The sequence below is a fragment of the Phyllostomus hastatus genome, unplaced genomic scaffold, assembly GCF_019186645.2.
Source record: "Phyllostomus hastatus isolate PE091 unplaced genomic scaffold, TTU_PhHast_1.1 phas_contig_38, whole genome shotgun sequence".
Lineage (NCBI taxonomy): Eukaryota > Metazoa > Chordata > Mammalia > Chiroptera > Phyllostomidae > Phyllostomus > Phyllostomus hastatus.
The window spans coordinates 17,717,198-17,730,353 of NW_025333869.1; the positions used below are offsets into that span (position 1 = coordinate 17,717,198).

The following is a 13,156-nucleotide window of genomic DNA, read 5'->3' on the forward strand; positions in this document are numbered from 1 at the left end:
TCTAGAGGAGTCTGGGGCTCAGGGAGAGGCCCAGAGAAGGGATACACATCTAGCTGCCATCAGTGGAAGAGATCTGAGCCGTAGACATAATAAACTCATCCCTGGAGTGAGGATAAGGAGAGAAGAGGAGGGGGCCTTAAGGCTTGAGCATGTCACCATTAAGTGGTCAAGAAGAGGAGAATGGACTAGCAAAAGGATAAAAACAGCTATAAGGATTCAAACTTCCAGCCAAGATGGGGGCATAGGTAGGCACACTGTGCCTCCTGGCACAACCAAAATAAGGGCAACAAATATTTAGAAACAAAAAAACAACCAGTACTGACAGAAAACTGAACTGTATGGAAGTCCGACAACCAAGGAGTTAAAATAGATACATTCATCCAGACTGGGAGGAGGGGCGGAGTCGGACAGCTGGGCTGAGTGGGGTCATAGCAAAAAAAAAAGCAGTGGCTGGCAGATCCCCCAGTGCAGGGTCGCAGTGGGCTAACCCAGCGAGGAGGCGGATTGTGGATGGGAGAGGCAAGCAAGGTGGCTGGAGGACCAGGCAGTCCAACATTCAAGCCCAGATAAACCAGGCAAAACTGAGCAGCGAGACAGACCACACAACCCAGGGCTCCAGCCTGAGAAAATAAAGCCTCAAAATACCAATTGAAAACACCTGTGGGAGTTGAGTTGCCCAGAGAGACTCACAGCCTTACAGAAGAGTTCGTTGGAGAGGCCCACAGGGTCGTAGAACATACACAACCCCACCCACATGGAAATCAGCACCAGAAGGGCCCAGTTTGCTTGGGGGAAGTAGTGGATGGGACTAAAATCCAGCAGAGAGTGTAGCAAGTGCAATTGTTCCCTCTCAGATCCCTCCCCCACAAACAGCATCACAACCTAGCGACGTGGGTTACCCTGCCCTGGTGAATACCTAAGGCTCTGCCCCTCACTACACAACAGGCATGTCAAGATAAAAAAAAAACAAACAAAACAAACGAAAAAAGCTGAAACAAAGCTGAAATGAACGAATGAACACATCCAAGCTCCAGAAAAAATACAACTAAGTGATGAAGAGATAGATAGTCAACCTATCAGATGCACAGTTCAAAGCACTGGTGATCAGGATGCTCATGGAATTGGTTGAATTTGGTCACAAATTAGATGAAGAAATGAAGGCTACACTAAGTGAAATACAGGAAAATGCACAGGGAACCAATAGTGATGGGAAGGAAACTAGGACTTAAATCAATGCAGTGGACCAGAAGGAAGAAACAACCAAACAGAAAAGAAAGAAGAAACAAGAATTCAAAATAATGAGGAGAGGCTTAGGAACCTTCAGGGCATCTTTTAACATTCCAACATCTGAATTATAGGGGTACCAGAAGGGGAAAAGGAAGAGCAACAAGTGGAAAAGTTATTTGAAAAAATAATAAAAGAGAACTTCCCCATTCTGGCAAAGGAAATAGACTTCCAGGAAGTCCAGGAAGCTCAGAGAGTCCCAAAGAAGTTGGACCCAAGGAGGAACACACCAAGGCACATCATAATTACACTACCCAAGATAAAATGAAGGAGAGAATCCTAGAAGCAGCAAAAGATAAGGAGATAGTAACCTACAAATGAGTTCCCATCAGACTGTCAGCTGACTTCTCAAAAGAGACCTTGCAGGCAAGAAGGGGCTGGAAAGAAGTATTCCAAGTCATGAAAGACAATGACCTACATCCAAGATTGCTCTATTCAGCAAAGCTTTCAGTTAGGAGGGTAGATAAAGTACTTCTCAGATAAGGTCAAGTTGAAGGAGTTCATCATCACCAAGCCCTGATTATATGAAATGTTAAAAGGACTTATCTAAAAAAGAAGATAAAAAACATGTATAGTAAAATGACAGCAAACTCACAATTATTAACAACCACACCTAAAACAAAAACAGAAACAAACTAAGCACACAACTAGAACAGGAACAGAACCACAGAAATAGAGATCACACGGAGGGTTAGTTATCAACAGGGGAGTGGGAGGAGGAGTGAGGGGGAAAAGGTACAGAAAATAAGTAGCATAGATGGTAGGTAGAAAATAGGGGAATGGCAAGAATAGTATGGGAAATGTAGAAGCTAAAGGACTTATAAGTATGACACATGAACATGAACTAAAGGGGGGAATTATGGGTGGGAGAGGGTGTGCAGGGTGGAGGGAAGTGAAGGGGGTGAAATGGGATAACTTTAATAGCATAATAAATAAAATATATTAAAAAGAAATTTTAAAAAAGAACGACTATAAGGATAAAAGCGAGAGTGATGTCTTGAAGAAAGAGGAGGAAGAGTAACAGAGAAGTTGAGCAGTCACTTCTGTGTCTGACAGTTTGAGAACACAGAGGGCAGAAGAGGAACCATTGGATTTTGTGACAGGGCAGTCTTTGACACCCAATTTTATCCGTTGGGACTGGGAATGCAGGCTGTCCCTTCCTCCAATGACAGGTCAGCCAGTGTGTGATGCCAGATTCATATTTTATTCTGAGAGAGGTGTTCCACAGGAGCCCTACCTCTGGCCTCATCCCATGGCTCTGTGGAGAAGCCATGGCCAGCAGAGATGTCATCTTCTTGATGGGATGTTGGCAGCTCACAGGTCTGGGCCCTGACTTGCTGGCCAGGCTTCTGGGCCACGAGTGCCCCATCCACCTTGGGTGGCTCAGAACTCACAGATCACAAGGCGCTTCTCTCCACAGGACTTATCGTTCCACTTTCCATTGTCGAATATTTCCACACAGTCCTCTTCCCCACCACTGTTGTTGGGCTCCCCCGGGGCCCAGTTGGAATACACCAGGGACTCCCCTGTGGGGTAGGTGAACTTGCCCTCTGTCTGGGAGTCAGTCATGCTCAGGAACGCAGCCTTGTTCTGAGCTGCGACCAGCTGTTGCAAGGCCTCATTCTCAGCTGCAGAGTGTGGGGAGGGCAACTGCCCCCCAGCCTGTCTGCATACTTGCTGTGCATCCTGAAAAGATTTTTCAAAGCCTCCTGTCTTGAATATCTTCTCTCCAACAACTCGGCCATCAGGAAACAGACCCACTAACAGAAGAGGACAATTAGCTTTAGGTTCTGACAACACCCAGCCAAAGCTCAGGGGACCCTTGTGCTCCAACCAGAGGTCCAGGCCTCCCACACAGGGTATCAGAGCACCAGATAGGACAAAAGTGAAACACTTGGTACCAGAGTAGCCCCAACTTTACAAGGCTTTCTATTAAGGTGACTCTGGGGTCTCTAGTTACAGGTGTGAACCCTGAGTTCAAAGGTTAAGTAAGAGGCTCCTTGTCATGTAACCATCGAATGTAGTTAGGAATTAAAACTTAGTTGATCTGACACTAAAGCTAACACATGCTCTTTCTATATTACCCAACGTTGCATGTCAGAATTGGTTTTCTAATTACTGGTTAGAGCTGGGACAACTTTAGCCATTGGAATGGCACCCTGCAGCCTGGGCCAGTCTCTGAGACCATGGATAACAATGCAGGTGCTCCCTCTGATCTCACTTGGAACCCACGTAACAGTAGGGCACATGTCATTGTCAGAAGGTCTGCGCTGTGTGTGGGGTGTGGGAAAGGAAAAGAATGGGTGGGCCATCTCCAAGCAGCAATGTGCTAATCTCTGCACTGTGTGCAGCCCAATGCTGGCTTCATGGTGTGCATGTGGGTGAAGCTAGAGTGCTGGGTGAGGTGTTGAAGGCATCTGATCTGTGTGTGTGGGAGTGGGGGGACAGAGAGAAAATCAGTGCTGCAGAGCCCTGTCTGGGAATCAGAAGGCCAGGTTGTTTCACCCCACCTTGACAATGACTGTCCAGGAGGACAAGGGAAAGTCAATTCCTTTTACAGGGCTTCCAATTTCTCATCTCTAAATGGAAAATATATTTTATAAAACTATCACTTGTATGACACTTAACTATCTGTTTTTATTCTGCCTCATTTTCCATTCCTTTGATGTCTGGGTTTGTGCATAGAAATCTTCAGGGCTCCTCAGAGGGCTATGACTGGATCTCACAGAGCTGGTCAGGAGCCCAGGCTGCACCCCAACCCACTGCCCTTGACCTGTGAGTACCTTCCACAAGGGCTCATAGTGCACATTATCCACAGATTCAAGATGGCACCCAGAGTAGCCTTATACAAGGTCAGTACAAGAGGTCACATGCCATTACATGCATCTACATGGGTACACATGTGCATACATGAATATAGCTATGTTCCATCACAAGGTAATGGGAGCCTAAAAGGTCCATCTGAATGTGTGTGACTATTTGTGTGTGCCTGCATAAGTGTTTGTGCTCGTGTATGTAGAGTGAGTGAGTGAGTAAGTACATGTGCAAATCCTTGATATGTAGGTACTTAGTGGGCTTAGATGCTCTGGAGCCAACCCTATGCCTCACCCTTTATGCTTTCCTCCATCAGGAACTCTTCTTTTTTTTGGATCAGTGAGATGTGCTGAATGATTTGAATTCAAAGGTGACATCAGGGAGAGCAGGGGTCAGGGTGAGCAAAATAGGGAGAGAGGAGGAGATTCTCACAGGCACAGGGCACTCGGGTGTGTGCTCCTGGAGGCCTCAGACTCCTCAGCATTCCAGGCTTTGGGAGCAATGTCTGCTTTGAACACCCAGAGCCCAGAGACCACCAGCCCCCTACCAGACCCAGGGCATGCCTCAGGTGAGATTCTCAGGGCCAAATGTGAACATCTGGCTCTCACCAGTCTTGATCCAAGGACAGCATCCCAGCCTCAACTCTCAGAGCAGAGTCTGCAGTCTCTGCTGCTGTGGGCTGGGCAGCAACATCTTGGGGTTTTCCTACACCTAGCCCCACAGAGCTAAGAAATGCATCCTGGGTGGTTAGGCATCCCCATATATGACAGGGACCCACACAGGGTTGGCAAGAGTAAGGTCTGCTGGACTGCCCTGGGCTCAGGGCATTGATGTGGCTTGGGCCACAGTTGGCTGTGATTTTGGGGGCATTCTGGAGCCGCATAGCCTTGACCATGCTTCTGCCAGCCCACTGAACTCATGATAAGGGACACATCCAGCTACTTGCCCCTTGCATCTACTTCCAGTTCCAAGAACAGGTGGCTGCACTGCTCTGTTCCACCCTTATCCTTAGCCTTAGCCCCACTCCCTGCCCCAGTCCCAGGTCTAGCCAGTCACCCCCATCCCACTACAGTCCCAGACCCATGCCTGCCTCAGACCCAGCCAACTCCAAAACAAAACACAGACCCAGTCTGGGGCCTATCCCCCAGTGTCTGGCTCAAGTTCAGGTCCAGGTCCAGGAACTCACCTTTCCTGTACAGAGAGAAGGCACCCTGAAGACGCTGTACCTGTCCCTGTAGGGCTTCCACCTGCCTCCTCAAAGCAGTGATGTCTGCAGAGAGAGGAGTAGACTGAAGACTAGTCCAGCACAGCCAGGGATTGGCTCAGAGTCTGGGCCTCAAGGGAAGGGTGCCCAGTTGCTGGCATTATTGGGGGTAGAGTAAGGAGCTGGGACTGGCCCCCCAAAGCCCACATCTGCTGACACAACAGGCCCTGCTGCCCACAACATTTCCTGTGCTGCTGTTGTGAACAAACTGTCCCCTGAGCAGGTCCTTGCACCCCACTGACACTGATCCAGATGACACTGTCACTTCACATTCTGAGAATCTGACAGCACTTCCTTTGGGAGGTGGGGTGGGGGGACAGGATTGCACACTCCTCAAGTACTTCCCATCCCTGGATTATTTGATGCTCAAAGTTATCCAGTGAATGGAATGGGAGTTGTGCTTGTCCAAATGACCAGATGGGGAAAAACTGCTCAGGCCTACCCTGCACCAAGTAACAGAGTCTAAAACCAGAGCCCAATCTTCCTGCCTTCCAGCCTGTCAGCCTTGTCTGCTTTTCATGCACGCCTGAAACACACTGACCACTGAGTGGAGGGGCTATCCTGAGCTGAAGAGAGCCCTCCTCCCTCCCCCACTAGTCGGGGTTCCCAAAGCTAAGGGAGGCTACCTTACCTGGAAGCCCGCTTTCTCCTTTTGCTCCTCTGTCTCCAGGAGCACCTCTGTCCCCCTTCAGTCCTGGGGGACCCCTGGCACCTGGAGGTCCCTGTGGGCCCATGGCTCCTGCAGGCCCTGAGATCAGAGAAGAGTTGGGTGAGCTCTGTGCACATTTCCCAGCATTTTCACCCTCACACAGTCTGTTCCAAACACAGCCACATCCCCTGTCTGTACATGGACCATTTCCACCACCCAGCAACCAACCTTCCTTGTATATAAGACTATCCCTGTGGCTCACAGCACACTCCCTCCAGGTACAGAGAGTTCCTCATGGCCAGTGATGGACCCTCCTGGCAAGCCAACTCTCCCTACTGCCCAGTAATGCCTACCCTAACCTGCTCGAGGATGATGGTGACTAGACAGACTGCAGTGTTTACAGCAGGCAATCTGACAACATTTACCCTTGATCATGGACTCCTTGCTTTCCTCCTCCCAGATCCAAAATTTTATCTGAAATGACATGTGACACTAATCATCAGGGAAATGCAAATCAACCTGCAAGATATCACCTCACATCAGTTAGAATGACTATTATGAAAAAGACAAAGTATAACAGTGTTGGTGAAGATGTTGAGAAAAAGGAACCCTTGTGCCCTGTGGGTGGGACTGTAAGTTGGTGCTGCCACTATAGAAACCAATAAGCATTTTCCTCAAACAATTAAAAATAGAACCAAAAAATAAAAATATGACCCAGCAAAGCATTTCTGGGTATTTATATAAAGACAATGAAGCACTAATTCAAAAGCTATCAGAACCTGAGTGGTGTGGCTCAGTGGGTTGAGCATCATCCTGTAAATGGGAAAAGTCACTGGTTCCATTCCCAGTCAGGGCACATGCAGGGTTGCAGGCAAGGTCCCTGGTTGTGGGGTGCAAGAGGCAACCAATCAGTGTTTCTCCATCACATCAATGTTTCTCTCCTTCTCTTTCTCCCTCCCTTCCCCTCTCTCCAAAATAAATATAATTGTTTTTAAAAAGAAAAAGAATATTTAAAAGAAAAGATATATGTACCCTCATGTTCACTGCAGCATTATTTATAGTAATCAATAATAGAAACAAGTTAAGTGTCCACTGTGGATGAATGGATAAAGACAATGTGATACACACACATGCAGAGGAATATTATTCAGACATAAAAAGAAAAAATCTTGCCAATTGCAAGAACATGAATGGACCTTCAGGGATTATGGTAACTGACATAATTCAAGCAAAGAAACACAAAAACAGTATGATCTCACTTATATGTGGATTCTAAAAGAAAAATAGTACTCATACAATAACTATAGAGATCAGATTATTGGTGGTTGCAAGAGGTAGGAGTTGGGTGGCAGGCAAAACACATGGAGCTGGTGAAAACATACAAACATTTGATCATAAAATAACTAATTCCTTAGAGATGTAATGTACAGAATGGTGCCTATACTTAATAGCACTGTATTGTATATTTTAAAATTGCCAAGAGAATACATCTTAAAGTGTTCATCACAAGAAAAAATATAACTATATGTGGTAATGGATGATCATTTCACAATATATACAAATATTGAATCATTATGTTGTAGGCCTGAAAATAACACAATGTTCTATGTCAATTATATCTCAATTTTAAAAATTAGAAAAGTCCTGCAACATACCTTTGAGCCCTTAGAAAATAGACCAAATTATTATCTAATGCATCATTAAATAATAAAAGTATGTTATAAATACTACATTCAATATGATTCTCTTTCAATAATATGTGGAGACGTTGTAGGGTATGTGCACATGTAATACATTTTGGAAAAAAACACAGGAAAGGCTTATACAAAAGTGTTAAGTTGGTTTTTTCTGAGTGGTACGATTAAGGTAATTTTAATTTCCTTCTTTTTGTTTATCTGTAGTGACCATATATCACTTTTCTTTTGGAAAAATAACCAAACTTTTAAAAGGGACGTGTTACCTCAGCAAAGGCTGCCTAAGCCGGAAATTATACAAGATTTACCCAAAAAAGTAAAGGGAGCAAATGGATATTAATATTTAAGAATTTTACACTTGCCCTGGCTGGAGTGGCTCAGTGGATTGAGTGCCAGCCTGTGAACCAAAGGGTCACTGGTTTGATTCCCAGTCAGGGCACATGCCTGGGTTGCAGGCCAGGTCCCCAGTTGGAGGCGTTCTAGAGGCAACCACACACTGATGTTTCTCACCCTCTCTTCCTCTTTCCCTTCCACTTGCTCTAAAATAAATAAATAAATAAATAAATAAAATCTTTAAAATATACTTTCTTTAAAAAAAAGAATTTTACACTCAATTCTATAAGTTTGGTGATTCTTTTTTTTATTGTGGTGACATTTACATAATGTAAAATTAATCTCTTTAAAGTATATGGCATCTAGCACCTTCACAATGTCATGCAACTACTGCCTCTGTTTAGTTCTAAAACATTTAGTCACCCTAAAAGAAAATCTCATAGCCGTTGAACAGTCACTCCTTATCCCCTATTTCTTAACCCAGCCCCTGGTATCACTATTCTGCTTTCTGCCTCTATTACCTATTCTAGATATTTCATGCAAATGAAATCATACAATATATTACCTTTTGTATCTGACTTTATTAACTGGGAGTGACTTCTTAAGGTTTATTCACCTTGCAGCATGTCTCAATACTTCATTCCTTGGTATGCTCAATAATATGCTTTGAATATGGATAGAACACATTTCATTTATCCATTCATTAGTTGATGGGCATTTGTTTGTTTGCATCTTTTAATTGTTCCAAATTAAGCTGCTATAAGCATTCATAGGCAAAAAAAGACACAAGAGGAGGAAAGGTGTGGAGTGAGACAGGAGAGGGTACAGAGGGGATAAATGGTGATAGAAGGAAAGTTGACTTTGGGTGGTGAACACACAATACAATGTACAGATGATGTATAATACATTGTAACCTAAAATGTATATAATATTATTAACCAATATCATCCCAATAAATTCAGTTTTTAAAAAATGAGTAAGACTGATGGTATAACAAAGCAAAAAAAAAAGATAAAACAAAGGAAAAAATTATTTATTTATTTATTTATTTAGATCTTATTTGTTTTTTTTATTTTTAGAGAGAGAAGGGAGGGAGAAAGAGAGAGAGAGAGAAAGAAACATCAATGTGCGGTTGCTGGGGGTCGTGGCCTGTGACCCCAGGCACGTGCCCTGACTGGGAATCAAACCTGCGACACTTTGGTTCGCAGCCCGCGCTCAATCCACTGAGCTACACCAGCCAGGGCAAAGAAAAAAATTTTTAAAAAAGAAATACTATCTGACAGGTGGTGCTAACATGTTCATTCACATATTTGTCCACTTGCTCATTGTTCCATTTATTGGTTCACTAAGAAACCATTTATGGAACAGAACTTCATGCCTGGCAGTGGGCAAGATACAAATGTTACTGCCAGGTCCAGTCCTGCAAGGGATTTGTAGCAGAATGTGAAACTGGGAGGCACAGGAAATGAGTGTGGAAGACAATATGTGAGATGCCCCTCACCCCATCACAGCACACACACATATAGTCTCAGAGCTCTTTTACTGAAGGACAAAGTAGGACTTAAAGGGTGAAAAGGATGCAGAGAGATTTGTAGAGGAGAGGTGACATTTCAGACTTGGAAATCCTGCTCTCAGGGCAGGATTGGGTCAGACCTGCCTGGGGCAAGAATGTGCTGGTGGTGGAGGACTGGTGCCTTTAAGAGGCTGTGTACTGGGCATGGTGTTCTGCTTCCAGTTACAGTCCTCACTAGGAATGAAATGGAACATGGAGGGTTCCAGGATGAGCCCCATATTTCATATTCAACAGCACACTATGCGGGGCAGAGATGCCCTGACCCCAGGCTGAGCTTCCCGTTTGGTTTCATCCTGGCCAACATGGCAACAGGTAGATGGGCCAAGAGAAGAAGACAACCCATAGAAGGGCACATTCAAGGTGACCCATCCTCAGCACACAAGCATGGATGCCAGGAGAGCACTCAGATGGAGAAGACACACCCTCATCAGCAAGCACTCATGTCTCCTGAAGTACTAATTTTGCATCCTAGTTTCCCCAAGAGATGTATCCCTGTACTCTAATTGCACCTGAAGTGAAGCTTCATGGACCAGAAGTGTGGTCACTCTCAACTGTACCGAAACTCCTCTTCTCCTTGCATCTCACATTCATTCATTCCACAGTGTTCTCAGAGCTTCTACACCATACTGTCCTAAATGCAGGGCAATAATAGAGAAAGAGAAAGACAACAATTCAGATCCCTTCCTCATGAAGCTTAAATTCAACTTCACAGAAACAGATATTAAGTGTGGAGAGTGTTGTCAGGTGTATCTTCTAAGTGGGTGGTCAGAGAAGCTATTGGTTTGTGAGTGAGGCTAGGAAGGTGGTGAGGAGTGTGCCTCTGGGAAGAGCAGTGACAGGGCCCTGGGGAGGCAGGCCCCCAAGTGTACTGACAGATCAGTGAAAGGCCAGTGTGGTGGGAGCCCAGGGACTGTGGGGAGGTGGAGAAGGCGACAAGATCAGACAAGTAAGCAGGGGAAGAGAGAGGCCATGTGGGCTGCTGTGAAGTGTGTGGTCTTCTCCAAGGGAGGTGCATGTTCCCGGGGGCACTCTGCTGAATCCACTGAGAACTAAGTGAATTGTCCCTGTAAATACAGCTTACAAAGCAGGGCCCAGGTCTCATTGGCCCTCCATGGTATGTCTGGGCATCACCATGGAAACCTGGGCTCCACATTCCACCTCTGCTCAAGGGTCTCTCATCTCAGGCCCATCTTGTCCTTTACAGCAGCTTCCTGGGACCACGTGCATCAGAATCTGCAGGGCAGGTGTCACAAGTCGCACCCAGACCTACCTGGTGAGGGTACTGAGGCTACTAGAGTGCTCCAATAAATTCTCAGACCCATTAAGATTAAGTGACTAATGTGCCTGGAATTAAGAAGCCAGTGTGGAGCCTGGGCCCCCAGGCCTAGTGTGCACTGTTCTCTCTCCAAGCACCAACCCTAGGCTTGGGATGTGCACGAAGCACATGCAGAAGAAAGGGAGGCTTCAGCCAGACTCCATGCCACAGGTTAGAGGACCACCTAGGAAAGGGCGTCCTCCCCAGGATTCAATTCAGGGTCCCTCTGGATGCTACAGAGAGCTGGGAGTCTCCAAGGGAGAGCTGGCACCTTAAAAACCACCGTTCTTCTAAGAACACTTCCAGGCAGCCTTCTTAAGACCCAGTCCTTTCCCACTGGGAGCTACCTTCTCTCTGTAAAAGACAGATGGATACTTGCTTGTTCCTCACCCTGCAAAGCCTGGCAATGTTACCTATTCTTTCCAGCTTAAATGCCTTCTTCCTCTTCCAACCAAAACACAACCTCTGCAAAGATAAATGCACAGTTGGTGCATCTATAGCCCAAGCCAAGTGCCCCTTTTGGCCCTTCACCCTCATTGCTGCTTTACTGAATTCTCCCTTCTTGCCAGTCACACTCAGACTATCCCATATGAGACAGTATTTCTTGGATAACACCCTTAGTAATAGTACCTTTGCAAAGCTCAGGAGAATTCACCTGATGGTATAGCAGGAAGATGCAACTTTATCCTGATGACTCAATAAAATAAAGCCTTGGCTCAATTAGTTGTCACTATGTGGCAAATAACCTTCCCACTGACACATGAGCAAACTGAGACTCAGGGACATTGAGTGGCTTGTCCCAAGGTGTCCCTGCTGGAGATGGAGCTAGCAATCAAGCACACACCTGTCTGACCCAGAAGCCCTTCTCCTTATCCCCTTCCATGTTGCCTCCTTGAATCTCATATTTATTACCTGTTAAATGAAGTAATGTGTCCCTGATAAGTGGGATTAAATTTATATACAAGTGAATGCTCAAGCACACAGCTGGACAATGAAATATGAACTCCCTTTCCTTCACTCTGTAGAATATTTAAGACAAATCCTTTAGATCAGGCCTGAGTATGGACAACTGAGCCACATCCATTTTCACCCTTCTTGCACTTTAGTTTAATAAAATATTTAACACCCTGCACAGGCCCCATTTACCCTCAATGAACATTTGCTAAGTGTAGGAGCATGGCTCTACAGCACCCCAAGTTCCAGTCATTTACACACTATTGGCTCATATTTTGGGTAAGAGGAATCAGATCCTAGAGGAGCCCTGACTGGTGTGGCTAAGTAGACTGAGCACCAACCTGTGAACCAAAAGTTCATTGGTTCGATTCCTGGTCAGGGCACATGCCTGAGTTGCAGTCCAGGCCCCCAGCTGGGACTGTGCGAGAGACAACCAATTGATGTTTCTCTCGCACATGGATGTTTCTCTCTCTCCCTTCCTCTGTCTCAAAAAATAAATAAGTAAAATAAAATAAAAAAGAAGAAGATCCCAGGGGAGAAATCAGGGCAGCTGGGTGATGTGGGGAGACACATGGAGGCTCAGGATAGTCAGTCACTTGGCAGCTGGTAAAGCACTGTTTTAGATGGACTGAGTGTCTACAGGACTTCTCCTTCCCAAGGAGGTGAGTGTCCATTTCCAAGGCTTCCACAGCACAATATCCAGGGTTGCTGAATTGGTTACAGTTCCAAAGCCACCCCCTCCCCCTAGGACAGGCCCATGGTCCCAGCTCTACCTGGATCCCCTTTCTCGCCCTGGGGGCCATCTCTCCCATCTCGTCCATCACGACCAGGCAGGCCATTCTCCACGGGGCTACACATGACCAGGGTGCAGGCATTGGGCATTGTTTTCTGGGAATAGGTCTTCATTTCTGTTCCCAGTGACCTTGGAGGCTGAGTGAGAAGGATCAGCGTGGAAAAGAGGAGAAGAGACATGGCCTAGGTGATAGACATGAAGAAAAAGGACACATTCTCAGTTCTAGAACATGGGTGAGTGCTTAGCACAGCTCCTAGAGGTCAGGGGAGGCACATCTCCTACCTCCTCTCCCCATCTTTGGGATAAGAAGCAGCAGGACCTCCAAGGCAGTTTAGGACAAGTAGGCACACAGCCTGGTCTGGGAGGGCATGGTTACCTAGCTGAAATTCAGACATGGGCTCACAGCAGCATCTACCTCTTCTCAGATGTCCTGTTTTGTCCCTTCTAGTGACTTCCCTTGGTCACTGCCACCAGCAGTGACAG

At 45.9% G+C, this 13,156-nt stretch overlaps 1 protein-coding gene across 2 annotated transcripts in view; it reads right to left on the reverse strand.

Moving 5' to 3' along the window:
* Positions 1-2,467: 2,467 nt before the first annotated feature.
* Positions 2,468-13,156, reverse strand: part of LOC123820967 (pulmonary surfactant-associated protein D-like) — a 31,316-nt gene continuing 20,627 nt past the window's right edge. For both annotated transcript variants that reach the window (XM_045842163.1, XM_045842162.1), the window contains exons 2-5: positions 12,654-12,855; positions 5,994-6,110; positions 5,285-5,368; positions 2,468-3,044 (exon numbers count right to left, since the gene is read on the reverse strand). In XM_045842163.1, the coding sequence (XP_045698119.1) occupies positions 2,668-3,044; positions 5,285-5,368; positions 5,994-6,110; positions 12,654-12,852 (777 nt within the window). In that variant the 5' untranslated portion in view covers positions 12,853-12,855 and the 3' untranslated portion in view covers positions 2,468-2,667. The remainder of the gene's footprint in view (positions 3,045-5,284; positions 5,369-5,993; positions 6,111-12,653; positions 12,856-13,156) is intronic.